The sequence below is a fragment of the Phodopus roborovskii genome, unplaced genomic scaffold (genome assembly GCF_943737965.1).
Source record: "Phodopus roborovskii unplaced genomic scaffold, PHOROB, whole genome shotgun sequence".
NCBI classification, from domain to species: Eukaryota; Metazoa; Chordata; class Mammalia; order Rodentia; family Cricetidae; genus Phodopus; species Phodopus roborovskii.
In genome coordinates, this window is record NW_026126460.1 from 9,575,834 (window position 1) to 9,598,458 (window position 22,625).

At 38.0% G+C, this 22,625-nt stretch overlaps 1 protein-coding gene across 1 annotated transcript in view; it reads left to right on the forward strand.

Moving 5' to 3' along the window:
- Pard3b (par-3 family cell polarity regulator beta) overlaps window positions 1-22,625 on the forward strand; it is a 948,779-nt gene that overhangs the window by 592,410 nt on the left and 333,744 nt on the right. The window contains 2 exon segments of the mRNA XM_051190339.1: window positions 5,106-5,150; window positions 14,484-14,525. Coding sequence (XP_051046296.1) covers window positions 5,106-5,150; window positions 14,484-14,525 — 87 coding nt within the window.

Below are 22,625 nucleotides of genomic sequence, written 5' to 3' on the forward strand. Positions count from 1 at the left end.
AAGGGACAACTTCTTGATAGAACTAAGCTTTTAGTAATGCCTATAGTTAAAACAGTGGTTGTAGTAAGACTTCCTGTGAGCTACAACTTGAGGACTCAGCATTTCACTCTTATCTTTTCAACTGCTAGAACATTCCTTTAATATACCCAAGAGCAAATAGTTGTGGTCCTTGTGTAAAACTGAAGATTACGAAGGAGAATGGAATAAACTCTAGAAACTTTGTAAAGGAAGAAAAGTGAAACAATCTTCCACTAGAACCAGAATGGAAAACCTCAAGGCTCTTCCTCTATCAGCACTCTTCCATGATGCTTTGTGTTCTTCACTCTCTTGGGATTCTTGGAATAGGAGACCTTCCCCAGGAGAGGCACAACCAGCTTTCCATTTCTTATATAAGCCTCACATTAAAAATAAAGACCTGTCATGAACCATGTTCTGACAATTTCAGTCACTGCACTATCTCAATATAATGCAACGAAACAACTATGTTGAAGTACCAGCCCCGAGAGATAACTAACAGTCATTCTAAGGTGATGGAGGTTATAAAGGAAGTTGAGTATTAATTATAATACTTGCTGTTTAAAAAATTGGTGGTGTGTGTAATTTTACCTCATTTTCTCATTTGCCACTGTTATTTAAATTGCTTCCCAGCACTAAGCATGTGCATAAAAGAAGATTGTTCCAAATTTAACCTTTTAAATAAAATGTGTTCTATTAATTAAGTCATTACTGCACCCTCTCTTTTTCTTTATGTTTGTTCAATTGTCATTGGTCCTAAAGATAGGCATCTGTGCCAGGGAATATTTTGGAGAAAGACCCCTAATTTTTATGCCTATCACCCATTTGGATTTTCCACAGTTTAAAAAAAAAATAGTTTATTTTAGTGTTCTAAAGAATTTCAACTTGTCAATTATTAAAATAATGATAAGTGTTCCTCCTAGGGATAATATAGACATTCATCCAAAAAGTTAAGAAATTCCATATAAAACCTAATGTGACTAGGAAATTTACTTAGATTTGAAAAATAAAAGAGTAACCCTCAAATACAGAAGCTTGGCAGCATCGAAAGCTTTGCCTTCCTATTTGCCTTCCTAGAAATACCGTTTTTAGAATAGCCAGCCATTCATGGTAACACATTTATTCAACTGTGTTTTCCATGCACATCTTCCAAAGCAAAATAAGCTACAGTCAGATGCACAGGAGAGGAATGTCCATACTGGCTGTTTATCTTTCTGGTAACATGTGAAAAGTACCTGATGTCCTGCTAAGGTGTGACGTTCTCACGTACTCTTTCTGTATTTCTTTATGGTCCTGAGGATGTAAAACTGTCAGCACCTTTAAGACCAAATTCATCTATCACCACTCTCACCGCTCCCACTTCTCAAGAGTTTTAAGTATGGAGAATGTTTACCTGGATGTGTGCTGAGAAATGTTTCATTTTAAATTTTATCTCCCATAATTTCCTGTGTGCTGCTTGTATCCCCATTCTTAACATGGGAAAAACGGGAGGTGATAGGAGTGTAGTAATTCTCCTGGTCACAAAGGCAGCTTAGCTCCATCTGTGCAGTTACCACTGGTCATTCTGTTCTGCCTTTCTGTTTAGTATGTCATGAATGATGACCGTAGCTAAGGTATTGTATGTGGTTACCATGTGATCTTCCAAGCACTTAGCATGTGCTTGGTAGCACTTATTTCTTCCATGCTTACCACAATTCTGTGGGGTGCCAACATTTCACTCATTTCATAGTAGTGAAACTGGTGTGAACAAAGTTAAAGTGATTTTTAAGACAGTTGGTGGGGGGCAATGAATGGAGAGAGAACTAGGAGAAAGAGAAGGGGAGGACAGGGTCCTAGGAAGATTGAGTCAGGGTAGGAATAGAAGAGAGAAGAGATGAGGAGAGAGAGAGAGAGAGAGAGAGAGAGAGAGAGAGAGAGAGAGAGAGAGAGAGAGAGAGAACATAAAAGAGGGAGCCATTGTTGGTTTGAAGAGAAAACTGAACCTAAAGAAATGTCTAGAAACCTACAGGACTGACTCCAACAAACAATTATGGCAACTGTGCAAAGGCTACCATGAATGCCCTTCCCTGATAGTGAGATCAACGACTAACTTATTCACCATCATGGAGCCCTCATCTAGTGCCTGTTGGAGGCAGAGGCAGACACCCATAACTGGACACTGAGTCAAACTGAAATCCAGATGCAGAGGGAGAGGACAAGACCAGGTTGCAGAACCACATAGAGACAGCTGACCTGAACAAGAAGGAGCTGATGGGCCCCCAGAGTGATAGCTGGGAATCCAGCATGGGACTGACTCAGAGCCCCTGAATATGGGTCTCAGCTAGAAGGACTGAGCAGTCTAAGGGACCTCAGACAGTGAAATCAGGATGTATTCCTGGTGCACAAAAGGACCTTGTGAACACATTCCCCATGGAGGGATGCTCCCTTGACCTAGAGACAGGAGAGACATTCTAATCCCTACTTCAAATGACTTGACAGATCTACATGACCCCACCTGGATGGCATAGCCCTACATGTGGAATGGGGGTGGGGGAATGGAAGCGGAGGGTGGTCAGGGTGAATGTGAGAGGAGAGAGAGGATAAGAGGAAGGGAGGGAGAGAGAGAGGGAGGGAGGGAGGGAAAGGGAACTGAGATCGACATGTAAAATAAAAAAAATTAAAAAATTAAAACATTTGAAACCAAAAAGAAATAATAATTTTTAAAAATACAAAAAAAAGACACTTCCTGAAATAACTCTAAAAATTTTAATAATGGAGCAAAACTTGTCAAGTTTCCAAGCCAGGTTCCTAACTCTGAGGATGACTTCTCATGTTAAATGAGAAGAAATAGTATAGTTTGAATACATTTGAACTTTACGTGTCCAAACATGCTAATCAAAATTATAGCCAACATCATTTATACTAGTCTGCAGAAATATTTTTGACATATTCTTGCTGTGTAGCCCAAGACAGCCTTAAACTTTTCCAGATAATACTGCCTACATCTGAAAAGTTCTAGGATGACAAGCGTGCACTCCATTCCTGACCCAGATTTCTATCTAATGTCATAAATTCAAATAAGAAGACTGCTGATTTCTTAGCACATAATTATTGAAATGTTGTCCTGTATTTAATTTGTGTCATTATTTGTTCTTAAAATTCCTCAGCTAGAAAATCTTCTGTGATTGCCATAGAGACAAAGGAACAACTAAGACTGTCACTTAATCTCTGCTCTTTCAGCTAATGAGATGCAGGCCACCAAGACTTGAAGATATAGTACTTGTCTTCCCAGACTGTTATGAAAGTTAAAATAATTAAACAGATGTAAAATGCATAGGGTAGAACCCATGTATTACAAGAGCTTAGCAATACCAGCTACTGTTATATTTAATTATCAACATAGTTGATTTGCAATATTTTTCTACTTATGCTGTAGATTTAACTGTATATATTTTTAGACACAAGAAGGAAAGAACTTGGCCACCAGTGCCTTATAAGTGCTGTTTGACTTACCACCCAACTATAAATGCAACCAAAAGTCTGACAAGATACTAAGGCAGTTGAGAACAGGAGAACCAGAGGCATGCAGTAATTTTAATTCCAACAAAAGAAATAGCCAGGAAGGAATGCAGGGGCATGACTGGTTATGTGTGGTTACTGGGTCAGTTACAGGTGACTGAGTAGGCAGAGGGAAGAGACAGCGTCCTTAGGAAAGATGTAGGCAGTCTTCCTGGTTTTCACATTTCCCCTCAATGTATTTCCAATCCTTGAGTACCAGAGGTTTATAGGCCATCATGGGCATTAGTAAATGGCAAACAAAGGCATAGCAGTGGCTGGATATTCATGTAGTTATCCATAGAGTGTTGTTTAGGAACTCTATACCTATGTGCAGGGGATTTATTGATTAGTGGTTTTCACATTCTGTATTTTCATGATCTATCAGTTTTTACAATGAGCCTATGTGACAAAGTGGAAATCCTTTCTCTGTGTTTTTTAGTAGGGTTTTTGTAGAATCCATAGTATTTATTTCAATATTTGATAAAAATTCACCTGTGATGTCACTCAGTCTTAGAGTGGTCTTTTAAAATTCATTTTAAAATTCATTTTAAAATTTAACTTTTAGGCCATACATATGATTTTTTTTCCTGTTTTTAAGTTTTCTATGTTTTTATGCCTGTGCCTTTCATTGCCTGAGAGATGTATGAATCTTGACACAATTCTTCCATACTATTGTATTGAGTCATCATTTCTAGGTGAACCCCTGCACTATGAAGCTCAACAGTGCAACTGTTAGGATTGGACATTGTTTTACTCTCTCTGTGAACTACAAATGTTGTTATCTTTCTATTTGCTATTGGTTTCTTAGGACATAGGGATATAGGGGTCGGTCGTCTCTGAAGATATTGGAAAAAATAGTAAGCTGGTTCTGTGCTTTACAAACTTCATATGTATTGACTTCCATGAATATCATATAGCAAGCATGCCTTTATTGCAAGGGACTCCAATAGAGTCTTCCATGTACCCTTTCTGCTTAGTCTCCAGGAAGCTGTCTAGACTGAAAGTGGGGGTGATCATGGTTTTGACTATATTTGTTTTCCATCTTTGTAAGTCAGTCCTTTGTGACCTAGTATCTCTTTTGTTGAATGTTATTATTACAGATTTTGTCATTTCTTCATAAAAATCTTTCCTTTTTTTTCTGTCTCTGTTTTGGCCAGCTATAGAAGGCTGGTCTTTGAGTCTTGAAAATGTACATATATATTGCTTTAATGCTCAAGGAGCTTTATTATCCATTATATGTCCCAAGACCCTTGAATTTAGTTCTTCTGTAACATACAGCAAGGAAAGTACCCAGTTAAAAGAATTGCATGAACTGAAAACTTTTTATAAGTGTTACATTCATAGAAGGTTTAATAAACATAGCTTTTCATGACTGACTATAAAAAGTCTATGGATATAATGGAGGCACCTCAGGGTAGGCTGGAAGAAAAACCAACCTCAAATATTTGTCAGTAAAATATTTAATTTGTTATGAATCTATACTAATTTATGGTTTTAAAATGCCTGATTTATAGGAAGGTCTAATTCTCATCTCTTTCATTTCTTCTCCTCAGTGCCAGATGAAAGCAAAGTCCAGTCATTGGCTGATCGCAGATCGGGTAAGAAATTCCTTGTAACTGGCTTTCTCTTCCTGGAAATCGCTGGCTGTGTGTTAGTAGCATTTGGACCCTGTTTCTATACACTAGCCAGGGAAAGGCTTTCTAATTAATAGATGAGTTGTCTCTGTTTTCCACAAAGATGAATTATCGCTTGGCTCTGTGCATAATGGCATAATGCATGCTGACTCTAAATGTTCAAGAGAAGGGAAGAAAGGTTTCCAAAATAATCATCATAAAACCAAAAACCTTAAACCTATGTGAAGTATAAACACTTTTAAGAAACAAAAACATTGAAAAGGAAAGCTCAGAAAATTGTAAAATTTTCCTACAGAACTTTCACATTAAAATTCAGAGACAGAGAATATCAAAGGAAGATGTGGTCATTTCTCATGAGGGAAAAATAGGCATGTATAATGTTGCCTGTCACCAGAAGGGGCTGTGCCAGAGATGGCTATGTTATCCCTCTTCTTCCTCCCGAATGAGTCCCTATGCTATCCTCTAAGAAGTCACCAGGCTCCTTAGAATCTTCTATGTCTTATTGTACCCCAATGAGTGCCTTTGTGTATCGCGGTAAATAAGGATCAGGATAAACAAATAGGCCGAATAGATGTTTATTCAGGGAGAAATAACTTACAACCTAGACAGATGAACACCAGGAAATTCAACCCGATCCTCTCCTGTCTGAGTCAGAAAGAGACTCCTTCCACAAGTCACTCCGCCCATGGCTCCACCCCCCAATGGGCGTGGTCAGTGCCACAGAACTATCTCACTACATTTGTGTATCAATCCCAAGCCTTCCTTTCTCTTCCTAATGGCCTTGCCCTCTCTTCTGTCCTTGGAACTGGCTTTCTATTTCCCTCTGTTCTTCCAACAGTGTCATCCATGCCTATTATTTGCAGACACATAAAGTTACTAAGATCTCAAATCCTGTAGTAATTCCCTACCTGTAGGGGTGCCTCATTTGTAGAAAAATTCCCATTTGACTCAGATGTACCACTCTACAGAGGGGCTGTGGTTGGCATTCCTCCCATGATGAAACAAAGAATTCTTTCCTGTCACTGTGTTTGTGCACCAATTACCTTTCCACAAGGAAGTGGCATTAAGGCTCATTAACTCTGTCATGTCCCAGGGCAAGATTATGGTATTCTTTCTTTTTCTCCTTCTTTAGATTTTCTAATGACTGCAGCAGGAAACAACAGCTGGTTCACAACTCTTAGGTTCTTCCTTCCATTCTTCCCAATAAAGAGCCTAAATAGTTAGACACTATGAACAAAAAACATTCTGTTTATGTGGTTATTAAGAATGCTCATAAACTAGGTTTGTAGAAATAAGAAAATAATAAGCTTTCTGGTTATTTTCAAAAATTCCAATCTTATTTTAATCTTAGTTTAAAAAAAATCATCCTTTGCTGGTAATCAAAAGTGACTGTTACTCTTTTGAACTGAGAATATCATCTTAGCTTATTGCTATAATATTTTAGTTAAGTTTAAATGTTGGCTTTTATCTAATGTGATACAAATATTTATGAAGAACTACTCTACAAAATTTGAAATAATGAACTTACAGATTTTGAATAGTTGGCAGGATTTCATAGCTGGCAGATAGATATCTTGTAAAACTCTGCATGATAACTTTACCTCAGGTAACAGATGGAAATAGTACCAGCAAGCTTTATATCTTAAGAAACATAATGTTAAAATATACTAAATGACATATAGATTTGTTACTAATATGTAATCCCTTCCACCCACAGTCATTGTTCTTATATCTTGAGACCTACATAATCACTACATCAGAGAATTTATTGTTGAAAATTTGTTGAATCTACATAAATGTGAAAAAAAATAACTTTATCTTACCTAGGCCTTTGATTCAATTTGCGCGAGACATCAACCACTTAAAGATTAAGGCAAGTAAGAAATGTGATAACTTTAGAGCAAACATGACATGAAATGAAGAGGGCTAAACAAACACCTATAATTATATACTGATTGTTACAGTGAACAAGTATATACTATACAACATTAGAGACACATGAAAAATTACAGAGCATCCTTAGAGAAAATATGTGACTAAGTTTATAATGGATATGCTCTAAGAATGTACCTTCTACCAGTTTTTTTACATATGTGCTTTGAAAATTAACCTTAAATATGATTTTCTCCAGACATCCATCTCTCAGATAAAACTCAGCTCCCAAATGTATTCTGTATTCATATAGCACTGGTTCTCAACTCTTCTGGGGGTTGAGCAACCCTTTCACAGGGGTCACATGCATATCAAATATCCTGAATATCAGATATTTACATTACAATTCATAACTAGCAAAATTACAGTTATGAAGTAGCAACAAAAATAATTTTATGGTTGGGTGTCACCACAACATGGGGAACTGTAATAAAGGGTTGCAACATTAGGTAGGTTGAGAACCACTGATATAGAGGGATTTCTCATGGGATATTTGTGATGGAGGTGGTGGTAATATGATAGTAACAAAGGTTTAAGGGTTCCTTTAATTCTGACAACTTCTTTCAGTTAAATCATTTACAAAATTTACAACAAATAATAAATTATATATAGCTAGACAGATAAGATACAAGGAGAAAAGAAGAAGAAGAAAAAAGAAAAAAAAGGGGGGGCTCTGTGGCAAAACTGTCAGGCAAATTTCCTGAGGGACCAGGATCATACTTTTGGAAATATTCAAGTGATACCTTGAAGTTTTCTTGAAATATGATTTTTTTTCCTTCCCCAAATCCTGTCTTTGGAATACTTAATAGATCAGCATCTTTTTTGCATAAGAGAACCTTTCTCTTTAATTCCAGAAAGGTGGACAGCTTTAACATTATCCAAGACTATCAGGAAGTGAAAGTAAATTAAATTGTATATGCTGACTTAAGTCTACCATCCATCTTATTTGGGAGATATTCAACATTTAATAAATTCATTCCAGTTGAGCTTTCTTCTGAGTCAGCTTCTTAGTGAGTAGAGAAGCATTGTATGCCAAGTTCCATCTGCTGGTCTGGCTTGGGTGCATCCCAATTTTGTGACAAGATTTTTGGCACCCTTTCCTTGGCTTAATCTTTAAGTGGTTAATGTCTCAAGGCTAAACTTATATCAAAGACCCAGGTAAGATAAATCTTTCTGTAATTTTTGGCTCAAAATGGTGGCTCCCTTCAACCCTTCTGGAATCAATGCGTTATTGTTGAGATTCCCATAACAACTGCATGAGCTTTGCCTAAGTGCAGGTGCATTCTATCCCCTTACCTCGGTGAGGTCTGTAATCTTGTGGAATCTTCTCCATGGAAGGGAGGTCTTTGTGTCTGCAGAATGGTCAGACCCACCCAGAGACATTAGAAGTAAAATACCCTTTGTTTAGCTCCTTTAAGAAAACAGCACAAGTTTTTGTGAGCCTTGAAAAATATTTTAACGTTTTTTCCCAACCTACTAATTGAACAAAATTCATACCCTAAAAAGCCAAGACAGAAAATGTATTTAAACAAGAAAACTCATTTTTTAAACCATTTTTTATTTTTTGAAATTAAGATGTTATTACATCACTAACCTCTTTCATTTCGACCCTCTATGCTCTCTCAAGTTCATGGTCCCATTTTCTTTAATTGTTTACGTGTGTGTGTGTGTGTGTGTGTGTGTGTGTGTGTGTGTTTCTAGAAACATAATTGCAACCTACTAAGTCTATATAATGTTACTTGTACATATATATACATAGATGTTTTTAGTGCTGGCCACTTAGTATTGAATAACCAATTTGAAGATGACTTCAGTATTCTGAAGGACCCTTAGAATCCAGAGAAACTTAAATCAACTTGGCACTTGATATTTAAAATTTTTGCTTTAATTTTGAGTATACTCAGCGATAAAAGATATATGTGATACTTCTTCCTTCTTCCCTGTCTATATATTGAACCTCAACCAATAGTTTAGTGTTCCTCTTGTATTCGGTACGAAGGAGCTTATAAATTTTGCTTCCTTTTTTTTCCTACTGTGTCATCTTCTTTTTCTGTTGTTTAGATTTACTGCTTGGCACTGTTTTAATATGTATTGACTGTCTGCAGGGATCTTTGCTGACCCAGCTCTTTAAGATGATGCAGTACTGAGAAAGTCAGAGACTTCTTCTTTACGAGCTCTGACATATTAATTAGCAAAATGGACTAAAAAGCCTTCTGATTTCAGTTTTAATTTCTTATATTCTGAAATACCTGCCTATGTAGCTGTAAAACAGACAAGTCTGTGAAAGTAATGGTGGGCAGTAAGTACAGATCTTCTTTGAATCCAGCTTATCAATTAAGGAACACATGCTTATTAGCAACAGAAGTGGATTTCTGCATAACAGGCACTTTGCAGCCAGCAAGTTCAGATGATAGCTGACACAGTTGATTGGTATAGAAATTAAACTTCAGGGCATTTAAACCTGATCTCCCAGCTGGTGACTGTGGGCTTAGGGAATGGAGCCCACCATGCTCAGATATTGTGCTTCAGGGCAACTCATGTCTTCCTAACATGTTGCTAACACCCTGTAATCCTAAGAACTGAGAATATTGGGGAATATAGGTCATGATGTTCCATTTTATTGGGAAGACATGACTGACACACATATCTTAAACATCTGTATTCCCCTTTTGTAAACTCGGGTAACTGAAAAAGGAACACTTATTTCAGACTGTGATGATCTCATGAAAATGAGCAACATCTAAATGTGATGATTTTGCCTTTGTTTCTCCTGATGAAATATGAAATATGCAAGCCTGAATGTATATGAATGAGTGGGTCAAGTTGAGAGTTATAGGAAGGAGAAAATATGTATGCAATTATTATAAATTAGTGGTATCTAATATGTGTTCTTGTCCCAAAGCTCAGATATTATATATATAGTTGGGTTGTTGCTATCCATGACTCTTTGAGATTTCTATGGATGAAGAAATCAAAATTCAGTGTTGGTGGTTAGTAGGCTTGATACTTGATTCTTTCCTCATCAATTAGTTAAGAAAACACAGCACATATATCTGTTTATGTGCTGGGAATCTTGTAATATTTGTCATTCATTATATTGGTTACTGCAGTGTTTGATATGAGAAACATATATATTCCCCATGTGCCTAGCTTTGGCTTACTTTTCAAAAGGATTAGAATATTATCATCAGAAAATTAGCAACATAATAAATCATGTATAAACTTAATTAGGAAGCATTCTTAGCATTCTCTATTATGTAAAAGATTACTGAAGACTGTGGTCTCTAAAATTTGATGAATCAAACAGAATTAGAAACAAAAGTTAGGATTAAAGATAAGTTACATATAAGACTTTAGACTCACAATTATAGGATAGATGATGGAATATTTTCTTTAAATCTTGCTAAATGCTAATGGACTAAATAGTGTTAACTATAGTTCTTATTTGATAACTGTTTTTTAAATATATTTTCCTATGTTAAAGTTAAAAATCCTTTTTATTTTAGACAGGAAAAATGAGATGATGGGAGATGTGATTCTGTAAATCTGTTTCTCTTATTGTTAATGAATAAAGCCAACCTGTCCTTTTATAAGATTTAAATATTAAGCAGGTTTCTGTATCTCTTAAATTTTATAAATATATATAGATATTCTTTCAAATTAAATTTCAAAAATTATTTTTTCCTTTTCATATGTATTAAATGTCTTTGCATTAGTTTCTTGCTGTTGCTAGAATAAGCGCCATGACTAAAAGCAAGTTAAGAATACAAGAGTTTATTTTGGCTTATGGTTCCAGAGGGCTAAAGTTCATAGTAACTAGAAAGGCATGGCTTAAGCAGGAGCAGGAAGCTGGCTGATCATATTACATCCACAGACAGGAAGCAGAGAGAACAAGCAGAAAATAGGGCTAAGCTGTGAACTCCCAAGCCCATCCTCGGTTATGTACTTCTTCCATCAAAGGTGTACCTCCTAAAGCATTGGTTCTCAACCTTCATGACACTGTGATGCTTTCATACAATTCATGTTGAGGTGACCCACAACCATACAATTATTTCATTGCTACTTCATAACTATAATTTTGCTAGTTATTAATCATGATCTGTGTTTTCAGATGGTCTAAAGCAACCGCTGTGAAAGGATAATTCAACACCCCCCAAAGGGGTCATGACCTACAGATTGTGAAGCACCTCTTTAAAGAGTCCATAACCTCCCCAAACAGCACCACCAACTGAGGGCCATATGTCCAGATGCATGAGCCTAAAAGGGACATTTTCATTCTTCCTGTGCTAGAAACAGCAAGAGAAATAAGACTTCATTCTGTCTTAGAAAAGAAAAAAAAAAAAAAACCATTGTGTAAACACCCATTTGGTATAAGTTCAGTTCATTCTCACTGAAGAGGGCAGTGCAGAAATCTCATAGGGGAGGGAGCAGCACTTGATGTCTTTGGTATGGGGAATGGCTATCAGCTTTCAGAATGGGTATGCTTCCATAGGGGACTGAGGAAGCTAAAGATAACATCAGGGCTTACAAACGCTCCATGAGCTAACTCATTGAGGAATGTGAAAAGGTGAATCATCAAGGTGTACACAAGAAATTATAGGCAGTTCCAGGTAGACAGAGTACAAAAGAAGAGTTACAAAACTCCAGTCAAGAGAGTAGGCAGAAGTTTAATCATGGAAACCATTGCTCAGGCAAAGGTGTGTCTAACGTTATCATGCCTGTTCTGCACAGATTAAGGAGGAAAGAGCATCATTTTTGTATTCTGGCTGGCTGTTGAGACTTGAAAAAGAACAATAAAGAAAATATAATGTAGATAATATATATTTATTTGATTAGAAATGAAGAAAGAGATATATATATTTAGGTAATAATGACTTGAGATATGACTTTATATAACAATAAATCTAGTAAATGAGTGAAACAGAGTTTGGTGTGTTTGTGAACATTGTCAATGAGCGATTGCTTCAGTATGTTGCATCAGCAAATGAAAAGAAAACATTGGCATGTTAATTGCCTATGTGCAGACACGCTGCCCTTTCTGATTTTACCCACACAGAGCATAGGTTGAGCATCAACCCATGAGTTAGGACAAGGTATCTTTTAGGTGCCTCTCATCTTCAGTAGATCAGTAGTTTTCTGTGGTATGCACCTTTGTCAACAAGAGTAGAGTAAAAAGACGGAGATCGTTGAGAGAAAGAAAGAAATGTATTGCTTCTATGCTAGAGACTTTCTGTTAAGTGCCTGGAGAGGGTAGAAGCAAACTAAGCAGGAACAGACTCTGAAAGGGACTGTGAAGGAGGCGTTTTGTATCCAGTGGTAGAGGAGCATTGCACAGAAAGTGGAAATGAGAAATAAGGAAGAAGCGGAGCCTCCTCCCAGCCCCAATCTTCACAGTTGAAACGACAAACTTGATTTGAGAGGACTAAAGGGAAGCAAGATTCTGAGTGGTAAGCTAGACTTCAATTAAGACCAAGAGGCAGGAGAATTTCAGAGATGAGATTGAAATTGAAGAGCAATTGAAAAAGCCATGGAAAAACTCAAGAAGACAAGTGTGAGATGAAGGAGAAAGTTGGGAATGAGCTACACTGATGTTAGAGGGTGTTACAAGCCCTTCAGCACACAAAGGCAGGCAAGGATCTCCATAGTTTGGCACTGAGAGGATGGAAACAGTGATGGGCCTAGTTTGTTTAAATGGCTCAGCAGTTACCAAGAGAACTGGCCCTAACTTGTTTGGTTAACAGAGAGACAGCCTGGCTGTTCCTGAGATGCCATGATGACCGGAATGGGTCATCCTTTATCATGGCTTTCTTTGTATGGTGAAAGAGGAATTTGCAAAATCAGTGTTGGGAATATGGCATATAAAGTACTTGTCATGCAAGCATGATAACCAGATTTTTATGTCCTTGGGACTCAGGAGAAAGCCACATGGGCATGGCAGCCCACCTGAAATCTGAACCAGAAATCCTAGTCCTTCAGAGGCCAAGGTAACGATATTCTAGAGCAAACTAGCTAGATTTAGCCAAAAAGGCAATTTTGAGGTACTGGGAGAGACACTACCTCAGAAAATAAGGTAAAAAGAGAGAGATGGAGGAAGATACTCAAGTACAACCTTTGGCCCACACATGGAAGCACACACATCCACATACATTACGTGTGTTACCTTCACATAGACACATAGACACACACACACACACACACACACACACACAGCATATGCATGCACATGCAGAAACAAAAACAAAAAAAATAATTTGCAAAGTGAAATGGCTAGAAAAATGCCAGCTTATTCACTATACATATAAATTGAAAGATGACTTTAGCCAGAGTTAGTTTCAGTAGACTGTGTGTGGTGGGGGTGGGGACTGAGCATACAAGAAAGTACCCTGAGTATGAGTAAGAGGTAGAGAAGGCTTAAGTGATCTTTCTAGAAAGTTCAAAGAGAAATACACAATCTTTCTGAAAGATTAAGAAAAAATGGAAGTGTATGTAGGGAATATAGGGAAACTCGTTTTTTGTTGGTTTATTTCATATCCCATTAATGAAACACTGTAAGCCATGTCTATGAGCTAAGATAGTTGGGAGGGAAGAAGAAAAAGAGGCCATCGTTAGTGGCATAGAATTAAGTGGTTACTTCTGTAGCAGGTGATTTGGGAGAATGAGCTTAGACTGCAGAGAGAGGTGGGCTCACCTGCAATGTGGATGAAAATGTAGGCAGAAAGCCAAAGAAACTTAAAGATGTTTATGGTATCCATTTTCTAATGTCAAGTCAGTACAAGCTGACCTTGTAGGGTTGGCAAACTGACTGTCCAAGATAATCAGAATCACCACAGGTAACAGCTAACCCATGAGGGAATGTAAGTCACTGAAAAATTATATAGGCAACTGGAAACTTAGGTTTTTATATAATTATTCTTTTAAATTTCATTTTTACATTCCAACTACAGTTCTCCCTCCCACCCTTCTTCCTGCCCCTCCCTGCCTCTCCCCAGCCCATTCCTAGTCCACTCTTCCTCATGGGTAAATGCTCCCATGAGGAGTCAACAAAGTCTAACACAGTAGGTTGGGGCAGGGCCAACCTCCACTCCCATGCATTAAGGCTAAGCATGGCACCCCAATGTAGGGAATGGGCTCTAAAACCTTATGTTTGTAGCTGGGTGTGATGGCGTATTTTTGTGATACTAGTTAGTGCTCAATACAGAGGCCAGCCTGGAATACATAGTGAGACTCTGTCTCAAAAATGGTTTTTTGTTTGTTTGTTTTAAAAAAAAACCCAAATATAAAAATATATGTAATTCTTAATTATGTAATATAAATGTATATAAAACTCTTATTTATGTATTACATACAAATTATACACACACATACACACACACAAACACACATATGCCACAATCAAGAATTAGATGGCAGATGAGCTATTGTTTTCTAAAACTAATCTCCAGTTCTCCATTTGTGGGTTACAGAACATGAGAACTAAATAGAACATAACATTCTTCCTATACAACCAGCTCCTTTTCAAGAGTTGTCGGAGGGTTCAAGAAAACGTTCTCATGAAAGGGGGCTACCTCCTCAATGACACGACCAAGCATCAGATGGAGCCTCTTGCTTTGTGGACTTTACTCTGCCAGTTTGCAGAGATCCCTCATCTTAATGACCTTTCATGTCCTCTCAATTTCCTCGAAGCCAGAACGAACAGGAGAAAGATGTTTGACACAGCTCTGGTAATATTTCCTTTAATGTTCTATCACTCTGCTTGGAGGGCTTTCCTCTTGCTGTCACAGAGCTAGTGAAGTTGGGTACAGATAGCTCATGAAGTTTTGACATCAAACACTCACTTGGCACTGGTTGATTCTCATGTGGCCATCTAGCACCATTTTCTTAAATTCAGATGTTCACTCTGGAATTTAGAAATACATTTGGAATTGTTGGTTCCAAATCACTATTAGTTAGACATACAAGGCAGAGTTATTAGTTAGACATACATGGCTAGTGAAGTCTAGGAGTCCTGCTGCTGTGAGGAGCTTGACACCCTTGTCTGTCTTTATGGAACTGTTTTTCTACTTACTTAAATAATTCAAAAATTTTGCAAACTCTAAAATTTCTAAATAAGGCAAGTATAAAATACTTATTAGGAATATGGTATGTACTCACTCATATATGGATTTTAGACATAGAGCAAAGTATCACCAGCCTATAATTCACATTGCCAGAGAAACTAGGATACATGGAGGATTCTAATAGATTCATATAAGGTCCCTCACAGAAGGGGAAAGTGACAAGATCTCCTGAGCATATGGGGAGTGGGAGGGCAGTGAGTGGAGAGAGAACTAGGAGAAAGAGAAAGGGAGGAGAGGAAAGCACATGGGACTAGGAAGGTTGAGTCAGGGGAGGAATAGATGAGAGAAGAGAGAGAGAGAGAGAGAGAGAGAGAGAGAGAGAGAGAGAGAGAGAGAGAGAGAGAGAGAGACCATAAAAGAGGGAGCCATTATAGGTTTGAAGAGAAAACTGAACCTAGATAAATGTCCAGAGACCTACAAGACTGACCCCAACTAACAATTTGAGCAACAGTGGAAAGGCTACCTTAAATACTCTTCCCTGATAATGAGATTGGTGACTAACTTATCCACCATCATAGAGCCCTCATCTAGTAGCTGATGGAAACAGAACCAAACACCCACAACTAAACACTGAGCTGAACTGGAATCCAGATGCAGAGAGGGAGGACAAGAGCAGGCTACAGAAACACATAGAGACAGCTGACCTGAACAAGGAGGAGCAAATGGGCCCTCAGACTGATAACTGGGAATCCAGCATTAGACCGACTCAGAACCCCTGAACAGGGGTCTCAGCTAGAAGGCCTGAGCAGTCTAAGGAACCTCAGACAGTGAAACCAGGATATATCCCTGGTGCACAAAAGGATTTTGGGAGCACATCCCCCATGGAGGGATACTCCCTTAACCTAGAGACAGGAGAGAAGGCATAGTCCCTACTCCAAATGACTTGAAAGATTTAGATGACCCTGACTGGAAGGCATCATACTACATGTGGAGTGGTGGATGCAGGGTGGTCGAGGGGGGGATGACAGGGTAGTAGAGAGGGGAAGAGGGAGGGAGAGGGAACTGGGATCAATATGTAAAAGAAAAAAAGAAAAGGGCAAGTATAAAATACTCATTATGAAGTCTGAAAACTTCTCCAAAGAAGCTGTTCATATAGTATGTTTATATATGTTTGTTCTCCCTTTACCTTTGTATACTGATCTGGTTATGAGATCATCATAACCAGATTTTATTATCCCATCGCTCTCATTATTCACAATTAGGCATTTTATCTTTGAAAATAAAATCCACTGTGTTTTAAAGCATGGGAATTATATTAGAGCTTTTGACATTGAAACTCAAAGTTAAGATCACTCTTTGAAGATTAAACAATTCATGTGTAACCAGGACCCTCTAACTCCAATGACTTAGAAAGATACTAACTTTGTATCTTAAGCATCTATGGGAAATCTATTCTGTCTGCATTAACTAATGAAGATACATATGCAGTCCAGCAAGGGCTTAAATGTTTAGTTTTCTCAACTAAAATTGGGTAACACATTATATTGGAAATTCAAGTTTAAAGCTGAACCAGGGAAATATGAAAATGTGCTCTGACATAGAAACTTGCCAGTTTGGTTGAATAATAATATAAAATAAAATAAGCTTTAACTTTTATTTTTATAACTCTTATATAAATGTGTAGAGTCATCAACTAGTGGTTAGAATATCCTAGAATGCATTTATTTTGACAGTTAAGACTTTATATTAGATAAGTTGGGGTGTGCATATATATATATGTATACATATACATATATATATATGGGTTTCATAAATGAAGTGGGATATTTTACTTGAGCTAGGAAGCATACAGAGATATGTATTTCAAGGAGGATTCCTATGACTTAAATTCTGTTCCAGCAGCTCTCAATATCTTTGCTAAGTCCCTATCACCATGCTATGACCTAGCATCCTGAGTTCACCTTTTGCCACCGTCACTCTCTGACTACCCAATCTTCATTTCATATGCATCTTGTCCAGCTGTATGTGTTTCTGGATTCTGATTTTATGACTTTTATCTTTTTTATACTTTCTTGTCCTGATAATCTATTCTTCTGACAAGCCAACTCTAAAGCAGGGTTCAGACAAGCCTTTTATCAGGTTCAATTAATTCCTAGAGAATCTCCGAGAACTCAGGGAAACACTTGTCTTATATTGAGAAGGATACAGATAGCAGCCAGATTTGGGAGAGGTGCTCAGACAGGTATGAGGAAGGTCCAGCCTTTCTGCCTCTCTCCATGTGTGTTGCCCCCTTAATGCCCTCTGACTTATGTTCAGCAGTCTTGAGTGTTCTTGACAGCTGTGCCTCGCAGGGCTTTTTAAAGGCGGCCTCATTCCATAGGCACAACAGATTGAGTCATGGGCCAGTTACGATCACCTCAGCCTTTAGTACCTCTCTCCTCTCCAGATTTGGGGTGAGGAAGAACAGTTTCAACTATCTAATATGTCAATTGGTTCTCCTGATAGCAGCCCCCATTCAGAGATTACTTAAAAGCTATCTGTCATTTGGTAAAGACACAGGAAGACCCAACATTTTAGAGATCCCATGTATTTTAGGAGTTGAGTGCCAAGACATGAAATGAAATAAAGACCAAATATATGCTTAGTGTACACAATTGCAAAATACTGTGTAGAGTACCACTTTTGTAATCATACAAGAGAAATGTTCAGATAGGCAGAGTTCACCCAGGGACCAGCAAAGATAATGTGCAGAGGAACCAACCACAAGAAAAACAACAGTTTGTAGGAAAAAATGAAATACCCAGTCCCTGAGCTGTATAGGGAACCTGTGTGGGGACAGAAGGCTTTCTGGAAAAATAATGGAAAAAGGCTTAACTATGAGACCCCCTCATTTGTGGGTTACTGGGGAAAAAAGGGCCATAATGAAAAACATGTTTAAAGAATATTAAAAAAAAAATACCCTGTCAATTTTGGTATCCCAGGGGGCAGGAACTTAGTACTTGTAATATATTTAATAGTACACCCTTGTGGTGCTGTGTATAAAAAAGGATCTTTTTAGAGGTTCATGATGCCCAACTGTATCCAATAAAAAGCAGACTTAACAATAAGAGAGGCTGATAGTAAATATGTCAAAAATAAACAGAAAACTTTAAACAATCTAGATCGCTCTTCCTAAACTAAGCAAATGCAAATTGATCCCTATTTTATAGTCAACCAGCAATGATACCTCCTTAAAAGCAACTTACCAACTCTCCCTCCCCACCACACCAAACTATAGCCAAGTCATGCTTTTCAGAAGCCATTTATTAATCACGTTTTTTAATGCATGCATTTTTAAAGTAGGCAAACCAAACCACAACTTCAAAAAATAATAATAAAATGACAGATAATTTTGTAAAAATATCATGATTTACCATTAGTGAGTGAATTGTCAAGGTATTCAGAAAAATTGGCCTCAAAATGGTGATGGGGCCGTTTTATTTCCTGTACTAACGGGCCTCAAGAGAAAGTATTGCCTATGGTTGATTTAGTACTCTGGCCATCTAAGACTCATCTTAAGTGGCTTACATGGGGAAATATAGTTATTCTTAAAAGTACATATTTGTATTAGTGCATATTAAGAAAGTACTGTTTTTCCATTTATAGAACTATTAATGTCTTAATACAAAAAACATGGTGGGGGCTGGAAAAAAATGACTCAGTAGGTAAAACATTTTCTATGCAAACATAAGAATCTCAGTTGGATCCCCAGGACTTCTTAAAGCAGGGCTCAGTTGTACTTTCTGGAACCCTAGCTCTGGTAGACACTGAAAGGCATATAACTATGATCACTAGCCAACCAGTCTAGACAAAATGGTGAGGTCCGTGTTCCCAGAGACCCTGTCTCAATAAAGTCAGGTTTGGAAAAATTAATTGACATGCACACACACAAAATCCCAATATATATCTGGCTTTCACGTGTGCATGCATAGGAGAGCACACATGCCTGTGCACCCCCACACAGAAACACACGTGCTAATACATACATGCACACATTATTTTAAAAAAGGAGAGCTGAAACAATAAACAGTAGAGAACATTACGTGAGCATGCCAATAATGATGAATGACAACATGAGTTGCTGAGCTTTGAGAAATACTGATCTTTCTTGTATGCCCTGTCAGATAGCTAATGTTGTCACGAACTATGCCATGTTCTGGAAACACATCTGGAAACATGTTGGAAGACCTCTACTCTGAGACCTTTGTGGCACCTAAGACTCACATGCTGGGTTCCTTTTCCTTCCTTTGTAGTTGAGCACTAGCTTCTTCTGCAAAAGGTCTGTGCTCCCCCACCCCCAACACACTCACACAGCTCATTACACTAGAGACAAAACTGATACAGCACTTACTAGCTTCCCAAGTGGACCTGGGAAGCCACCAATTCCACTGGTAGCCTAGATTTTTGTGTTTCCTTAAGTGTGCCCATTCATGCTTCAGAAGGGAACAGTGACCCCATGAGATACTTCCTATTATTCCCCCAAACCACCATTATCTGAAGGACCTCAAAAGTCTAGTCTCTTGCTTAAATCAGCCTCACCTTTTCTACATTTTAGTAAGGTTCTCCTCATAGAAGCAAAAGGAAGCTGGAAAACATAGCTTACACAATGGCCCTCAGTTGCTGAAAATGGCCTTGTGGCCTCCCATCACTTACAGAAAATGAGCCAGGTGTTTTATTGTGACCCCCAAGCATGCCTCTTCTGCTCAGCCTGCCTCTACATTGTCTTTCTAGTTCCTCTTTGGGGGGTCCCTTGATTCCTCTTATTTTCCCAGCAAACAGCTTGTTCTCTCTGGGGGACTTGTGCCTCTCATTTCTTCTCAGAGTGATCTCCCTGTTTCTCACATGGATTCCCTCTGACTCAGTTCTCAAGTCAGATGTGGTTTCTTCACAGAGAACTCCCGGGTGCCTCCATCCAAAAGGAATATTTAACAAGACCTCAGCTCCTAGCACCTTTCACATCTGTTTCCTATATAGTCTTTGGCAAAGTGTGTCAAAGTGGGTGGAGGGGACACATATGCCACAAAACAAGTAGGGAATTCACAGTACAATTTTGGGGAGTCAGATTTTTTTAACCATGGTTTCTAGGGTCAAACTCAGGTTGGCCAGCTTGGGCTATAAGCACTTTTGTACACAGAGCCCTCTCCCTGCCTCTTTTCCTCCATCTGTTTACTCTCAAAGTTCCCATGCCCTTGTGCTTAGTATGTGTGTGTTGTCCTAACAAGTCGCTGCATTTGGTTTTGAGACAATCTGAATTCTCTATGATATTCTAGCACATGTATGTTTATTATAATTGCTAGTATATTTAAATTTGTGTTTATCATCTTATTTTCTATTGGAAATACCTTCAATGACTCTTTTTCTACTTCCCTAATTTTTTATCTCGTTTTTCTTATGTATGTGTGAAAACTGTAAATTCTGAGCATGTCATGTACCCAAAAAAATCTAGCAGTTCATATGAATTTCTATCTCTCTCATAATTTTAGTATTTTCTACTTTTTATTCTGTTTCTTGATCCCACAAGTTGCATATAATTTTAGTGTTTTATTTCTTCAGTATTTGTTCAAATTTAGCCAAATATTTAATGGTTATTTTCCCCCCTCACAATTCTATGGATCTCAAAATTTTCCTCTTCTGAAGTATATCTTCTTGTTCTCTTAATGATGACATATCACTAGGCCTGTTTTGTTTTTCAGAAGATGTCTTTCCCTGATAGCTCCTTTCCTTGGCTATTTAATGTTATGCTGAAAAGACACTCATCTCTTTTGTTTCTGTTTGTTTCCTTTTTTTTCTTTTTCTTTTTAAAAAATAGCTTCTGGCTTCTAGGGTGAAAATTCAGTCCTCAATCTTAGTATTGTCTCTAACAATAACAAGTCTCTTTCCCCTCTAGATTTTTAAACTCTATATATCTTTGCATTCATTTTTATTCTCGGTAAACAGGATGAACATTTGTTTATGTTCTTTTCATATACCTTCTGGGTATACAGTATACATCCAGTGATATATGTTGGTATGTTTCATAATTTGGGGGCGATTATGTCTTCTAATATGTCTCATGTCCTTTCTTTTTCTTGTGGAATACTTACTGTATTTAATATATATATATTAATATATATATTTAATATATATAGTATTTAATATATATATATATGAGACCACGGTTATGTCCATTAAATCCTTGTTCATAGTTTCTTTGTTTCTTTGACTCTACTCTGTTCTGAGTAATTCCTCCAAACTTATTTTCTAGGTTCACTTGAATGTCTAAGTTTCTCTTTCATGTTTCTTTCTGATACTTTTCTCTTGCTTCCAAAGTACAAGGACCCCCACCGCATATCATTATGAGTTTGGTAGTTCCTATGAGAACGTCCATCCCTGTTTGGTTCCTGTGTGTGAGAAGCATGGATGCCCATCCTTGGTTGACTTTCATGGGTGAGAAGGATGGATGCCCATCCTTGGTTGACTTTCACGGGTGAGAAGGATAGATGCCCATCCTTGGTTGGCTCTTGTGTGTGAGAAGCATGGATGCCCATCCCTGGGTGACTTTCACGGGTGAGAAGGATGGATGCCCATCCTTGGTTGACTTTCACGGGTGAGAAGGATAGATGCCCATCCTGGGGCCGGGGAAGCAGGGCCCACCTTGGGTGACTTTCATGGGGGGGGGGGAGGGTGGCCATCCTTAGTTGGGTGTTGTGTGTGGGGAGGGGGGGGGCCCATCCTTGGTTGGCTCTTGTGTGTGAGAAGCATGGATGCCCATTTTTGGTTGATCTTCACGTGTGAAAAGAATGGAGATACTAGGTTGCATTTACCTTTGTTTTTCCCTGAAGTATTGAGGTTTGCTTATTCTGGAGAATGTGTGAGATATTAAGTTGGGATAACTTCCATGGGAATCATGGACATGGCAACAAAGTGGAGAATGCTCATAATACCCTGAGAAAGTTATAAATGGGAAGTTCTATTTAATAAGAAACTGCACAATAAAAAGTTGTAGTTATATTTGTAGTTACAAGCTATGGTTTATTGCCCTGTCTAGAGATACTCATAGTGATTCATTGTTATAGGAAGAAATAAAATAGGGTTCACAAAGGAGCTTTTATCTGATTATAAGGTGACCTGTCATAAAGTGGGGGAAGACAAGGCTTATCTGGCTATCTGTTGTCACTGCTTATGTGGACTATGGACATACTAATCAGGATTCCTTTTCAACCCCTGGAATGTTCTTCAGAGTGAGTCCTTGTGACCACATTCAAAGACTGGTGAGTGAGAAGGCTGTTTGATAAGTTCTTTAGGTACTGAACCAAATCGAAACTGGCTCTGTTCTTCCAAACAAAGGCCATCCTTGCCCTTTTTCTTGCTTTGGTGTCAAATAATCTCTCTCTTTGTGTGTGTGTGTGTGTGTGTGTGTGTGTGTGTGTGT